The following is a 15,578-nucleotide window of genomic DNA, read 5'->3' on the forward strand; positions in this document are numbered from 1 at the left end:
CTGGTGTTTTAGACAGTGCTGAGCAGTTACAGTAAACTGGTTCTGGAAGTGCACTTACTACTACTACTACTACTACCACTACGGCCACAGCAAAGAGGAGGAATGACTGATTCTTCTCTATTATTGTGTTACATGTTCTTATCTATATGTCTGATATGTTGCTGATTGGATCATAAACGGCTACAGCAACAAAGAGGAATGACTGACTCTTCTCTATTATTGTGCTACATGCTCCAACTGTAAAGCACTTTGAGCTGCATTCTGTGTATGAAAGGTGCTATACAAATAAAGCTTATTATTATTATTAATATCATTTAAGCTTATTATACAAATAAAGCTTATTATTACTACTATTGCAATCCTACTACTACTACTATTACTACTACTGAACAGCTACTCCCTCACATTTGGGGCTATTATATCCTTTGGTGTTGAGCGGTACGAGCACCCAGGAGACTTGGCAGATGGAGGCTGAGCATTACCTCATGGGGAGAGTCACGCTGCTCTCGGGAGGTCAGTGCTGAAATGTCAGAGGTTACATGTAAAGCCTACAGCTCCACTGGGCACTCACATTGAAACGCAAAATGGTGAAGATTTCTAAAGTATTCTAAATGCCCTTAGACACATAAAAAGGTATATCCTTATATCCTTGGCAACAGTCTGACATTTGAGTATGTGGTTTTATAATATTGTGGGAGCTTCTACTTGGGCATGTAAGTGTATGTTTGTGCCTTGTGGCTTGCCTCAGCTTGCTCAGTCCCTTCTCACAATCTTTGCAATCTACCATTTCTCCGCTCCTCTTCACAAGCAAGACAGAAATAGCCATAGGTCAGCGCTGGGGCCATACGGCACCGTGAACCGCAGTAGTTCCACAGGTTCGCGGGTTCAGCTAGCCCCCCCCCCCCCCCCCCGCAGACGTAGGGCGCTGCAGTGGCTTCCCTTTGTGCTGGGCTCTTTGAGAATTACGTTGTTTCCATTCTTCTTGTCATCGGCCTCAAAGATAAACAGAAGCAGCCAACAATTACCAGACCTTGGCTCAACATGCATATGGATGTTTCATTCCCCTCCGTGCTTGCCGTCGATTGGCTCCCTCCGCTGCTGATGTCAGGCGTCGTCAGTCTCTCCTCTTCTTTGCTCTGGCGGCAGGCTGAAGGCAGCGGGAGGCCAAGGCCCTCATGGGGAGCAGGGTAATGGTCAGTGTGGTGAAGATTGCTAATACAATTACAGAAGCTTTAAAGAAAGGACTGGGGGCAGGGGGCTGTTGTTGGGCACGGGACGGGGAGTGGGGGTGGTGAGGGGAGGGGCAGGTACACCACTAATGGCTTTTTAAAAAGGTTACAGCATGTCGCCTCTCCTTCATAATGGGGCCCGGCTGTGCTGGAAATGCAATTTCCGGGCAGGATAATGCAGGAGCGTGAGGGGGGCCCTGGTGGAGGGTTCAGAGGGAGGGTTTGTGTCCAGCGCGCCTGCGCTGAGCCGTCCAGCAGGCTGGAGGGCGGAACAATAGTGCGGCGGACGCCGAGCCGCTGACATTAATACTTAATGCTGCTGTATCTCGGCTCGGCCCGTTCGGCTTATGTATCTAAACACCCTTTTCTGGGGCTTCCTGCGTGGCTGATTTAGCAAAATATTGGACATCCAGCAGAATCATTAAAGTTTCATGGATTTTTGAAAGCTATTGGTGCAATTACTAAATGCAAATAGTGGTGTTACAATGGAGAGGTTATTAGCAGAGTCAGGGGGACCCATATGTCTATTGAAAGCACAGAATGCTACTGCAGGTTGCATGAGCTGGTAATATGGTGTGGAACAGCTTTCTACTACATTAACAACCAGTAGGCAACCAACATGCAACTAGTATTATATTACTAGACTTCTAAAAGAGAGACTAAATTGACTGCCTTCAAGACTGAGAATAAGATAAGACATGTTTGGACTACTGTACATAACTGGGCTCACCATTGGCTGAGAGCAGTGGATGAACGAATTATATAGAAAAGAATCTTCGGCTTAGAAACTTCACTGAAGCTTCCATTTTCCAATAAGGCAGATTAAAATCTTATTGCTACACATTACAATTAAAGTGAATTGAAGCTTTGTATTGACCAGTTAAGTTCAGTTCAGTTCAGTTCATCCTTCTTGTCACTTGAGGTGATGGCGAGGGGTCTCCACCTGGCTCAGGCTGCTGCTGCTTTGGGTTCTGTCTCAAAAGTCAGTCTTTTGGTTTTCAGATCTTGCTCAGCTGTGGTCTACTGGTTAGCACTTCGGACTTGTAGCCAGAGGGTTGCCAGTTCGAACCCCGACCAGTAGGAACGGCTGAAGTGCCCTTGAGCAAGGCACCTAACCCCTCACTGCTCCCCGAGCGCCGCTGTTGATGCAGGCAGCTCCTTGCGCCGGGATTAGTGTATGCTTCACCTCACTGTGTGTTCACTGTGTGCTGAGTGTGTTTCACTAATTCACGGATTGGGATAAATGCAGGGACCAAATTTCCCTCACGGGATCAAAAGAGTATATATACAAAATACAAATGTTCTACACGAGGTCTGTTTGGGTCACTCATGGTTTCTTTTCTTTTCCCCTGGGGCGTCCAGCATGTTCTGGGTACTGACCAACATGAAATCATATAAATTCAGTTCAGTAGAAAGTATTAGATGTGTTATGTTTGACCATATCATTTCAACATTTCAACATTGACTGTGTTTTTGAGAGTCACAGTGCATTTTCTACAACTGTGCAGATAAATGCAAATCACTGACATTCATTTCCTTTGCCTGACTCTGCTCCTTATACTCTGGACTTGTAACCGGAGGGTTGCCGGTTCGAGCCCCGACCAGTGGGCCGCGGCTGAAGTGCCCTTGAGCAAGGCACCTAACCCCTCACTGCTCCCCGAGCGCCGCCGTTGTAGTAGGCAGCTCACTGCGCCGGGATTAGTGTGTGCTTCACCTCACTGTGTGTTCACTGTGTGCTGTTTGTGTTTCACTAATTCACCGATTGGGTTAAATGCAGAGACCAAATTTCCCTCACGGGATCAAAAAAGTATATATATATATTAAATTTAATGTCAGCAGCTATCTGAAGTTGCATGTGTATGTGTGAAGGAAGTATTGGGCTGTACCATGGCAACGCACAGAATTACACTTTGTATTTTTAAATTATGGCCAGGACAAGTTCCTTAGCAACCATACACAAGTATATTTGCCATCCTATTAGCAACCTATGCATTCAGTCAATCTTTTATATTTTTTTTCTTTCAATTTCCAATACCTCCCCTCATGCTACTATATCTATAGCTTTTCATATGCACAGTATGTCTACAGCACTGAATCTATCTGCTTCATGACATTTACCCACCTGAAAGATATCACAATAGCCACACATGAATGCCTCTTTATAAGGTTACAATTGTAAAAGAACATCTGCATAATCCTATAGAATCCTGCCGCAGTAAGAGAGAGAGGGGGAAAGGGCGTGATATAGATTGGATGTATAAAGAGAGAGAGAGAGAGAGAGAGAGAGCGAGAGAGAGAGAGAGAGAGAGAGAGAGAGAGAGAGAGAGAGAGAGAGAGAGAGAAGAGAGAGCAATTCAGGATCAGCAAAGGTTGTTGATATTTGAGCCCAACAGCCAATCAAATTACACCCCTCCCTTCAATGCTCCTGAAGCACTGTGTTGATTGAAATTGTTTATGGCTCGGTCCGAGCAGCTATGTTTCTCCATAAACAGAGAGAGGAACAGGACTGCACATGAGCGCCTGGGTGTTTCTGAGCGTAAACCCTGGGCTGCTGGACAGCTATATGGACAGCTACAGCAAGTCACTGAATTTGACAAAAAAGGCGCATTGGATTTGAACTGTGGATGGTACCTTTGAGTGTGTTGGGTATCTGGAGTCTGGAGCACTGAGAGTGTATTCCGGTGCTGTTCCTCATAGTGCCTGTGTTGTGTGATCATGGAAGCACAGCTCACTCAGTTCATTCCCCCCCTCTTGTCTGTGCCACTAAAATCATTTGATAGACAAAATGTCCTCATCTCCTCCTCCTCCTCCTCCTCCTCCTTCTCCTCCTCTCTCACTCTCTCTCTCTTTCTCACCTCCCCCCATCCCTCTCTTTTCTCTCCTCCCTCCCTTCTGCCGACGATCATCACAGCCTCTGTGACCTCAGCCGCCTCTCCGAGAGGAACAGCCCGTCGGAGCCCGCTCAGTCCCCACACCTGCTGTTCTGGGATCAGTGTTAAACAGCCACTGGCAGCACTCGCCGATGATTAACAATCCAGCCCTCGCTGGCCCCGGACCAGCCGGAGCGGAGGCCTGCGTAATGCCACCAATCCATCAGATAGTGAACTGTGAAGGGGAGACGGAGCACACAGGCGCAGCCTCCTTGGGATGACTGTCTGTGGCCAATAACGGAGGATGGAGAGAGGAGGCAGCCAAAACCAACAGACAAATAAAGATAAAGGAGAACAGGCACCTGCAGTCTGCCGTCTGGGGACCGTCCTCCTGTGTGCGTGTGTGTGTGTGTGTGTGTGTGTGTTTGTGTGTGTGTGTGTGTGTTTGTGTGTGTGTGTGTGTGTGTGTGTGTGTGTGTGTGTATGTGTGTGTGTGTGTGCGTGTGTGTGTGTGTGTGTGTGTGTGTGTGTGTGTGTGTGTGTGTGTGTGTGTGAGTGTGTGTGAGTGTGTGTGTGTGGTCCCAGTGCCCCATGGCGAGGCTGAGGGAGGGCAGGAGTAGTGGGAGGAGGCAGGGGGGACACACGTCAGCTGCAGCTCTGGGTTTGGCAGGCAGGACTGGGTGCATTGCTGTGGTGGCTGAGCCGGCTCTTGCAGGCCATGTGGGGTGCCACCGATGGTAGAGACCACTGGTTCAGATCCCACTGAACAGGCGCCAGGATAAAATGCCCACTTTTAGCTGTCTGCCTGACAGCCTGGTGTCACCACCCTTGTGGGTTCGGTGCTCATTTTGGTTTGAGAGCGTTTGATTGGGTTTTATTTGGGTTAGGGGTGTTGCTTTGGAGTGTCCATCAAAATTAGACTGAGAGATTGAATCAGCCCATAACTCTTGTGGTGAACATCCTCCAAAAGGACATTTAAACTGGCAACTCCTGGCTAAGCAGAGCCAGTTGGTGAATCAAACATAGCATACCACCTCAGTGGAGAGATGAGCCATGACATTTTCCCCTCCACTAAGTCTGGAGCATTTTTCTTCACAGGTTTCCACAGCATTATCTACACCTAGTCCTGATAAAAATGGATGCAAATGCACACCTCTGTTAACCTCTCTAGCAGCAGCTACATTGTGACAGCAACATTTTGAATTAAAATACTGCAAAGCAGTCTGCCACCCTTTAACTGTTTTCCATAACTTCTGAATTGGATTGAGAGCCCATCCGTCATACCCATCTCTTCTCAATCTAAAGCTTCCTGACTATAATCCCAGTGAGGCATGATTGTAGATATATTGTGCCTGTGTAATTTTAGGATTTCAGTTTATACTTACCAAACCTTTAGTTGATGAAATATAGTGTCTCCTTAGTTCTTTTAGCTGCTTCAGATAAAGTGTTCTATTAGAAACATGCGGATTGCAGGCTAACACAATCAGAGAGAATGAGATGCTTCGGGTTGCGAAACCAAGGTCGATAAACTTCATTAAAGCTGCAGTGGGCAAGAATAGAACCATCCTTGACCCCTACTCTATCCACTTGCTTCTCTGCTCTTCTCAATTACGTTTACTGCTTGCAGCTTTTATACAATTTCAAGTTATAATCCTGCCTTTTACAGCACAAATACATAGAAACCTACTCAAGGTTAAACATTTTCAGTGGGTCTTCTGCAGGTCTAACCATTTTTTTACTGATTATATATTTCCTCTAAGTATCTCTCCATCATTTCTTCCTTCTTTTATTAACCTGCCTGAGCCTACCCTGCAGGCTCTTCTTCATGTCTCATAATACACACAGACACACCCGCAGGGCCTTGCCCACTTCATTGGAAATCGGCGGTGTGCTTCCCCAAACACGCTGCTGCGGCTGCATGATATTTGCCCATCTCCCGAGTAGCTGTACTACGTGACATTTACCCACCCGAGCGCCTCCCCGACTCCTCATATGCTGCTGGAGAGGAGAGGATCTGAACAGGGCTGCATGTCACAGTGACATATCAGCATGATTGGAATGGCTGAATGTGGGCCAGTGGATGGAAGCTGGGCAAGAGATCTGTGCTCAACAGCACTGCAGAGGATTTTAAGGATCTCATGTTATTGCTTATGCTGTGTCAGTATGTCAGTCATAAGACTAAGTAATACGATACTGTAATAACGCCACATATACTATTACAAAATCATTTATATTCCAAAATATGTTGTGTAGGCCTATATTTATTTTCATTTAGGCTTAATAATGCATATCAACACAGTACAATGTAATTAGAATGAGGATAAACTGTTTCAGTTCCACTTTGAGCAAGCTGCATTGTAAATGGTGCTGAATTATAATAAATAAAAAAGGTTTAATTGTAGCTACAACAACAAAAAAATACTTAAGGAGATGCCTTTTAATATGCATTGTGATATCAAATAAAATGTTATTCACAATATTCAAGGTGCAAAGCAATTCCAAGTTAGCAAGCTTGAAACTAATATTTTGTGTGCAAGCAGGTATTTGTATAATTTGTTTGGTGCACAATCCTGCACTGAACAGTTTCTGAATGTCCATTCCTTCCCTCTCTCTTAACCTTGACTTGAATAAGCTGCTAAAGGAACTTTCACAAAGAACCGCAGCCATGGTGACAGATCGTGTCAGTGTGTCAAAAGAGATTCTATCTGAGCAGCAGCTAAGCAACAGCTCCCCTGCCAGAGAAGCACACTCGCAAGCCCTCGTAGAGGCTTCTGATGCCCCCCTGTGGTAAGCATGAACACAAGCCCCGTGGCTATCACCATTATCATACTGGACTGAACACATACAGAGAAACATTGACAAAGTACTTCATGTTTAACTCTGGGTAGAATATAATAACACACCATTATTAAAATCTTAATTAGAACTCTTATTAGAGAACTCTGTGTAGTTGGCAGCCCAACCATTAATTCCTCTTTGAATGAAAAAAGAACCCCCTTTCTAATTAGACATAACACAATGGCCACACAATAAAGACTATTTTAATACAATCATTTGCCCACATGAGGGCAGTGGATGCCTACAGCAGGAGTCCCTGGATGGCGCAGACAGCATGAGGTCAGAGCGCTGCATTAGCCTCTCAGCATGACGAGAGACAGAGAGAGAGCGAGAGAGAGAGAGGAGAGAGGAGAGAGAGAGAGGGGTACTGTGAGAAATCTGTTCAATTTCCTTACCATAGACTTACAATGTGTCCTCTCCTGTTCTCCCTTTAAAATCTGGGCTTGAGCTCTAAATTAAGACTATTGTACAAATGCTGTCTTTATTGCAATATCCATTTATTGTTCTCATCAGACAATTCATTACAAAACAGAAGGTACTTCATTACAACATGAGAGAAAGGAGTGGAACCCTCTTAAAAAGCACCTTCCCAATTCCATCCATGTGCCTCAGAAAAGTGTACCTATTACAGATCAAAATCAGTGATCCAGAAGTTTTTGAAGAAATGTAGACGAATACATCCGTAAACACCATTCAACTCAAAGATGCTCACATCATGACTGTCTTATACATTGTATCAACAACTAACCAACTGTTTTTACTTTTGTGCCATCTTTTTTCCTTGTCAAACCAAGTGTCATAAGAGATGTGCTTACTCCAGCCTTCTCCATTCAGGCTCAGTTTTGAAACTGACCTTGGACCAGTGCTTAAGGACAAAGTCTTCCTACCATTTACTGTACAAACCTCTGTATGCATTAGGGCTCTGCTCCTCTGTGACTGTCCCTTTAAGACAGCTGAGAGGAGAGCTACATATTCAGGCCTCGCAAAAGCTGCTAATGAAATGGGCTCTGGAGGCTCGGCGGAGAGTTAGACCGTGATAAACTCATTAGCGGACGGGGCTAACTTTGGGCAGTCGCGGGTCCCCGTGCAGATGGCCGCAGCGCTGACTCACATTTTATGAATTCGTTTTTTCGGGCACTGACTACAAATTGGTCCCAGAGGTAATGGCTGTTGGGCCCCGTGAAGCAAGACTAAGTCGTTTCTGTACACAAAACGGGGGTTTGATAGACTGGGATCCCACAGACAGCAAACAGAGGTCACGGTTAGAGCTGCCTGTGTGCCCAGGTAGTGAAGTCCCAAAAACATCTCATGTTTCATTTCATGTTTCACAATCTAACTACAGGGCCTACTTGAGGCAGAACCCTATGAAGACTGAAAATGCTGTATGGTTTCAAGTCAAACCAAAACAAACCCAAGATGAAGCTTAAAAAAAGAAATCGCACCCATGTTAGACAGGTCAGATCACACAGCTTGAAAGCACTGTCTCATTGGCCCATAACTAATTATTTGCTTTGGGATGTGTCTAGTCTGCAAGCTTGTCTTGCCTTTAGGCTCGAAACAGCTCATCTAACAGCACGTCTCTGAGCTTGTATATCTCCTGAAGTGGCTTAATCCGTTTGATGTGGTTTTACAGCGCTGCTGTGTCGCCACCGTGGTTTGACACTACAGTGGAACCGTGTGTCTTCATGCTTGTTTCTGACAGATAAGGTGAGAGTGTATTGTGGCAACCCACCGCAGAGCCTGTGGCTTCCAATGACAAGGCCTCAGATTCAGAATGCTTGCTGACAGCGTCGGACATTATTTCCAGCTAAAAAAAACAACAAAAACTTGATAGATCCTCCATCGACATCAAAGGCTTGCCCCATTTTGGGATGTCAAACTTAATCATGCAACTTGCCATGTCTGCATGGTGGAGAAATGGATGAGCACACTTTGCCTCTGGCCTTCAGCATCTGGTCCAATTCAGAGACACTGGTTCTCCATCTCATCCGTGGCACAGCCATGCAACCCACATTTCACTAATCCCATCACAGATGCAGGGACTGAGAGTGCATGGGGGTGCTTGGGTGTTCAAAAATGTAAAAAAAAATTCCCATACAAAAACAGAAAGAGCTATTTACAAAAGAAATATGTATACAAATAGGTTCCAGTGTAAGAAAGTGAAAAAAGAGGTGTGTGTGTGTGTGTGTGTGTGTGTGTGGGTGTGTGTGGGTGTGTGTGGGTGCAGGGGATGTAGGCTGGAGGCTCAGAGAAAGAAATGTGTATGAGGATGAGTTTATGTGTGTGTGTGTGTGTGTGTGTGTGTGTGACATGGTTCTTATGTTCCTCTGATGCGTAAGTGAGTGTATTGGTGTTGATCCAGCAGAGGGGGCAACCTCACATCACACAATGAGAGTTGAGAATAGAAAAAAGCCGACCATGTCAGGAGAAGAAACACAGCAAGCTGAAGGGCAAACTCTAAAGGTGGGATGGGAGTGGTGTGAGGAGAGAGACTGTGCAAAATTAAGACCCGCAAAACTGTCACACCAGGTGAGGGACACAGACGTGTGGAGAACATTTTTACATGTCTATCTACAGAAAACAAAAATCAAAGCCATGAATAATCTCAGCCGAGAGAAATAAATCAAGTTAACATGTACACAATCAAAGCCGTGGTGAAAACCGGGGATGCTGCTTAAGTTGAGATATCCTGCCAAGTCCGTTCCATTGCAGCATCCACTGGTTTCCTCCACAGTAGTCCTGTGCAGGTGGCCCCAGTCAGGAGGATATACTAGTGACCAAGGCCCCCCTGCCCGCCAGAAGTCCTTTAAGACCGAACAGATGTAGGCTTACCCTAAACACTGAGAACAGTACACAGCCCGATGTGGCTTGTCATCTGCTAGCTGTTCGTGTACGTGCTCTGGAACACACTGACAGCATGTTTTAGCATCTCCCTCAGGGGGCCTCGAGAGTGTATGTGTGTGTGTGTGTGTGTGTGTGTGTGTGTGTGTGTGTGTGTGTGTATGTATGCGTGTGTGTGTGTGTGTGTGTGTGTGTGTGTGTGTCTGTGTTTCTTTCCTTCGTTTGTTTATGTATCGTTCTCCTGAGAAGAAGTGTGAAGGCTCTTTGATCTTTGTAAACGGAGTGAGAGGAGAGGAGACTTTGTGGGGCTGACAAGACGTCTGAGCGGTAGCGTTCTGTTTTCTTTTTCTGTGTGTGTTGGTGTGTGTTTGAGGGGGGGTGGGGGTGGTGAACGGTTGCTGGATGTGGTGAACACTGTTGTGCTACATCGACTACACCAACAGCCGACACAGACAGGAAGACAGTCCAGACTTGCTGAGATGCTCCATGATGCTGGCTTGTGCAGCGCCTCAGTGAACAGCCCAGGTGACTGTGAGGAGATGTACAGCACGTTCCTCCAGTGTGTCAGGAGACAAGTCGAGGCTCTCTGGCTGTTGTGTGTATGAACTGTGTGCAACGTTAAATTTCATGATGCTGAGACTGGAAATGTCCACTGTGAGTGTCCATCAGAGACCCTTGGATGTGGATCTCTTGATTTAGAGGAATGCTTGGAAACATGAGGTGATGAGAAGGTCATCCCCTGGATGTTTACAGCTGCAGTGGAGAACAGTATATAACAGTTTCTTTCCCAGGAGAGGAGTGCATTTCTAAAGCAAGAGGACACCCCAGTATGGGGAATCCTTTTTTGCTTTGCTGGCACTTTTTTTTTTTTTTTCCAAAATCGGACACCATTAAGATAACTTAATACTCTGTATAACTACTGATATCAGAAGACAAAACAAACAAACAAAAAAAAACAAACCTCTCAAATAAATAACAAACACCTGACACTGTACTGAGAGTTGCAGTCTTCTTCTTCTTTTTTTTTTTTTTAAAGTTGTTGAGTCCCTCTTCATGGGACCCATCGGTTCCCCAGGGGTTTAGGATCGGGAATAAAAGACATCGGAAAGTTGGGAAATCTGCGGAAAGTTTCATCGGAGTTGGTTGCTTAGCTAATTGTTTGGGAGGGGAGGGGGGGAGGCAGAGTGATCTGAGCATGGCAGGGAGGCGTAGTATGTAGCATGATGGAGGGTGGAGGTGGGCAGAGGGTGGTGGTGGTGGTGGTGGTCTAGACCTGCGTGGAGTAGGAGCGGTAGAGGGTGGCGTAGCGTCCGGGACCCGGGTGGGCGGCGCAGTGGTGCGGCTGCTCGGCCGGCTGGTCTAGACTTCGCTGGAAATGGAGCGAGACGGTATGAGGACATCGGGGGTGGCGGGGAACCGATAGGGCTGATGGTCATGTGATCTCAGTGAATGGTGATCCCCGTGGAGTCTGCTGGGGAGAGCCGGAGAGAGAGAGAGAGAGAGAGAGAGAGAGAGAGAGAGAGAGAGAGGAAAAAAGAAAGAGAGAGGGAATGGAAGAAAGAGTGAGAGAGAGATAGATCGAAAGACAGCCAGAGTATAAAGGAGAGGACAGACAGATAGACAGACAGACAGACAGAGGTGGGGGTTATAGTACATGAAAACGAAAGCAAAACGGGTTTGGGGCGGTGGACGACACTTCCACATGAAAAAACAAAAACAAGGATGGGGAGAGAGAGAGAGAGAGACGACAGATGACAGCTGACATGAAAAGAGGGCCACGGCATTGTGAGGGATGAGACTGCCTAGCCGTGGCAGGAGGCTCAGGATTTAATCGAATATTAACAAGGCACCCAGGTCCCAGCGGCTGTAAATTTAGGCCGGGGAGGTGCTGACTCAACTCCTCCTGCCAAATTGCTTTCCTAGTAATGCAGGCTGCGGGGTGGGGGGTGGGGGGTTGGGGGATTGTGAATGTGGGGGTAGAGGAGGACCAACAGCAGACTCATGCCGTGCTGAAGAGGATCAACAACTGCATCTCCATCTCCCAAACCTCCTACACATAGGGATCCTCTTCTGGTCTGCGCTAGTCTTCTCTTATACAGTGCTCATCCAGGTTGCAAGCCTTCTTATAGAGCCAGGGAGGGATATGAAGAAGGCCTCAGCACTGCAAAGAGTGGTGTTACCGGGATGCTCTGGCTGGCTTTGTTTCCTCCAACTAGAGTGCATGCTGGCTTTGTCCGTGTCTCTGGGTGGAGTGAGTCAGTCAGTGTGGGTTTTAGTAGGGTGGAGAACATTGAGACAGATGCGGAGAGGAGGAGAGTCATTGTGGAGTTGCTGTGGTGGGACATAGAGAAGGCTGGTTGGTGCATGGGGGGGGGGGGGGGGTTGGGGGGTGGTGTTTGGAGGGGTGAGTGGTTGGGTAGGTGGTCGAGTGGGTGATCAGACAGTTTGTGGGCATGCGTGAAGGCAGAGAAAGAGTAGAGGGCTGGGGGGTTGTGGGGTGCTTTTTGGGGGAGGGGTCAGCCGGGACGGACAGAAGGGGGAAACTGGGGGGCTCGGCTACTGGTGGCCAACCCCCCTCTGTGTTACGCAGGCCGGCCGCTCACCCGCCCCCGCCCCTTACCTGAGAACCACTTAACTTTTCGAGTGGACTGTCCACGCAGGGCAGCGAGACCATGGGCACGCCCAGCACGGACTCAGGCCGCTGGGGTCGGGCGGGGGGAGGCGGTGGCTGCCCCTGCTGGAAGTTGTTGATCACGCACGTCACCTGGTGCGGGACAGAAACGGGAGAGAGACAGACGGGAGCAGTTTTTGGCAAAACACGAATCAAAACAAACAAACAAACAGACAAATAACGAACCTGCTTAGCTAACATTCCCCCCCAGGTGTAGCCGTCAGTCAAAAGTACATTTGTGTGGTAGGCTCTTAAAAACACTAAATTGCCAAAACAAATATTAATTAAAAGCAAGAGAATATATATCCAGGCACATAGTCAGTTGCGATCCATCAGTGCCCAGACACTGGTCTGTTTATGCCTTTGCCTAGAGGAGTGCTTAAATCTCTTTATATTTAGTCACCCACAGAAGGGATGGGAATCTGCATGCCTGTTTGCGATGATGGTATTTGAACAAAGGCTAAAGAATCTAGCAGACATCTGGAATAATAGATTAAATGCGACTTTGCCTTAAACTTATAATGAGATATGATGAAATCTCACGAAAAAAAAAAAAAACCTTCTCTGAATGAATGCATATGCACAGTCGCAGCAAATCCCTATCAACAGAGACATAATCCATAGTGTGGACTCCCCACTAACTTCCACTTAAGTCTTCACCACAGTCTGCCCAAACCCTTCTCTGCCCTGCTGTGCTGTTCTGCAGACAGTTGCGGTCTCCTCACCAGGAAGATGGCGATGGCGGCTCCGGTGAAGAAGCCGGCCAGCACGTCTGACCAGTGGTTGCGGTACTCGGCCACGCGCACCACACCCACCAGCATGGCCAGGCACAGCAGCGTCAGGCTCACTGTGGGCTTGGCCAGACGGGTGCCTTTCGTCCGAGACACCAGCGTCACGTACATCTGCGGAGAAGAAAGGCCCAGATCAAGAACACATGCATGGCTTTGATATTAATCTACACATTCCCATGCATATACTGTGCATGTGAGTAAGCATGCTGAAATCTATACACATTAATGCATTTATATATACAGTAATATACATTCACTGTAGACCGTAATAGTGATGGCTATTATGCTTTTTAGCTATCGTTTTATTTTATTTTTTTAATTACTTTTAATTTATTTTGAACACAATAACACTACAATAATATTATACATACAATACAATAACAGAGGTACATATGAGAGAGGCTTGGTGAGAGAGGGTTCATACATTTTTGCTGAGAGCCATCTCATGAGAGCGCCTTAAATAAGCCTTAATGTGAGGACATAACCTAGTGTCCTGGTTTGACACAGGGTCAGTAGCAGGGATTAAATGGCTAACCGCTCTGTAAAAAGCAACTGCTTCTCACTGTCTATGGTTGACCTTCATATGACAGCGCTGGTCCTCCTGTGTGTCCTTAAATGATTAATGTCCACTTATACTCATGCGTGTGCATGTGTGTGTGCGTGTGTGTGTGTGCTTGTGTGTGTGTGTGTGTGTGTGTGTGTGTGTGTGTGTGTGTGTGCGTGTGTGTGTGTGTGTTTGTCCTCTGTAGGAATGATAAATGTTCCTCTCTCTTCTCAATATGTGGTCAACGACTTTAAGTATTTACTGAACGTGTGTGTGCCTGATACAAAGGCAAAGAGAGAAAGTAATGCCTACATGTATGTGTCCACATGCTTTCATATGTGTGTGTCTCTAGGTTTGCATGTTTAGATTATATTGGATTAAACTTTATTACGATTGTGCAGAGTACAAGTACAGAGACAACGAAATGCAGTTTGCGTCTAATCAGAAGTGCAAAAAGCAGAAAAGTGCAATGTGTAATATACAGTATAAAGTATAGACAGGTGGTACAGTATAAACAGTATAAGACATATAGTGCAGTGTAGACAGTAGTATACGGCAGTATACAGTATACAGTTATGTAACTCTACTGTAACTGTACAGTTAAAGTTACGTGTGTGTGTGTGTGTCTGTGTGTAACTGACTGTGTAACGTGTGTGTGTGTTACTGACTAACGTGTGCTCACCACCGTGTAGACTGCGGAGTAGACACTGAGCGCAGCGTCTTTGGAGGGGAAGGACTTGCGCGCTGAGGCGACCACCAGAGGGTTGCCCGTGCAGGCGCGACGCTCCGTGATGTACTGCATGGCCGACTGGCAGCCCAGCGCCGTGTAGTTGGGCCGGCACGCCGTCAGGAAGTGCGGCGTCTGGTTGCCCGTCACCACCTGGCCGGCGTTGGCAAAGATGCTGGTGGTGAAGAGGCCGAAAGAGTAGACGCCTGAGAGATGAGGAGGGGGAGAGTGAGAGAGAGAGAGAGAGAGAGCAGGAGAGAGAGGGAGAGAGAAAGAGAGCAGAAGAGAGAGAGGGAGAGAAAGAGAGCAGGAGAGAGAGAGGGAGAGAGAGAGAGAGAGAGCAGGAGAGAGAGGGAGAGAGAAAGAGAGCAGGAGAGAGAGAGGGAGAGAGAGAGACAGAGATCGACATAGAGATTATTTGTTAATCTTGGATGCATATGTTTGTCATATATAATATGTACTCCAAGCTTTCTCTATGTAAACCTTATGTTTAAATGTTCTACTTTGGCAATGCAAAAATATTTGTCATGCTAATAAAGCTGAGAGACAGAGAGACAGAGAGAGAGAGAGAAAAAGAGAGAGAGAGAGAGAAAGAGAGAGAGAGAGAGAGAGAGAGAGAGAGAGAGAGAGAGAGAGAGAGAGAGAGAGAGAGAGAGAGAGAGAGAGAGAGAGAGAGAGAGAAAGGGAGAGGGGCAGAGAGAGACAGAAAGACATACAGAGAGAAAGATGACACATTTTTAAAGTAATTTTTGATTGAAGTCAAATTATATTCAGTTTAGGGAACATCATGGTTAAATTGTTTAAAAAAAATAAATGATCACAATGCTGTAGTGATGTGACACACTAAAAGCCTGATATTTTCTTTCATTTCTATCTTTTGAGGATCAAGAGTTTGCACTTTGCACCTGCAATTTTATCTGATTAATCTATGTGACAGGACCTGTTTCATTCTGGTATTAGGTATTAATTCATTCTGGTATTGAATTTGAATGTACAGTATATAACATCTTATATGTGCGCCTATGTGTCCGTGTGTGTGTGTGTGTGTGTGTGTGTGTGTGTGTGTG

General features: G+C 46.4%; 1 protein-coding gene across 7 annotated transcripts in view; it reads right to left on the minus strand.

Moving 5' to 3' along the window:
• Positions 1-7,417: 7,417 nt before the first annotated feature.
• The window catches only part of plppr2a (phospholipid phosphatase related 2a), a 35,719-nt gene continuing 27,558 nt past the window's right edge, over positions 7,418-15,578 (minus strand). For 2 of the 7 annotated variants that reach the window (XM_042086972.1, XM_042086974.1), the window contains 4 exons: positions 14,467-14,717; positions 13,175-13,351; positions 12,415-12,542; positions 7,418-11,246 (listed from right to left, as the gene is read on the minus strand). In XM_042086972.1, the coding sequence (XP_041942906.1) occupies positions 11,138-11,246; positions 12,415-12,542; positions 13,175-13,351; positions 14,467-14,717 (665 nt within the window). In that variant the 3' untranslated portion in view covers positions 7,418-11,137. Of the gene's footprint in view, positions 11,250-12,398; positions 12,543-13,174; positions 13,352-14,466; positions 14,718-15,578 lie in introns of all 7 variants that reach the window. The other 5 variants (XM_042086970.1, XM_042086973.1, XM_042086975.1 and 2 more) reach the window with 3 other exon arrangements.

Source organism: Alosa sapidissima, chromosome 3, assembly GCF_018492685.1.
Source record: "Alosa sapidissima isolate fAloSap1 chromosome 3, fAloSap1.pri, whole genome shotgun sequence".
Lineage (NCBI taxonomy): Eukaryota > Metazoa > Chordata > Actinopteri > Clupeiformes > Clupeidae > Alosa > Alosa sapidissima.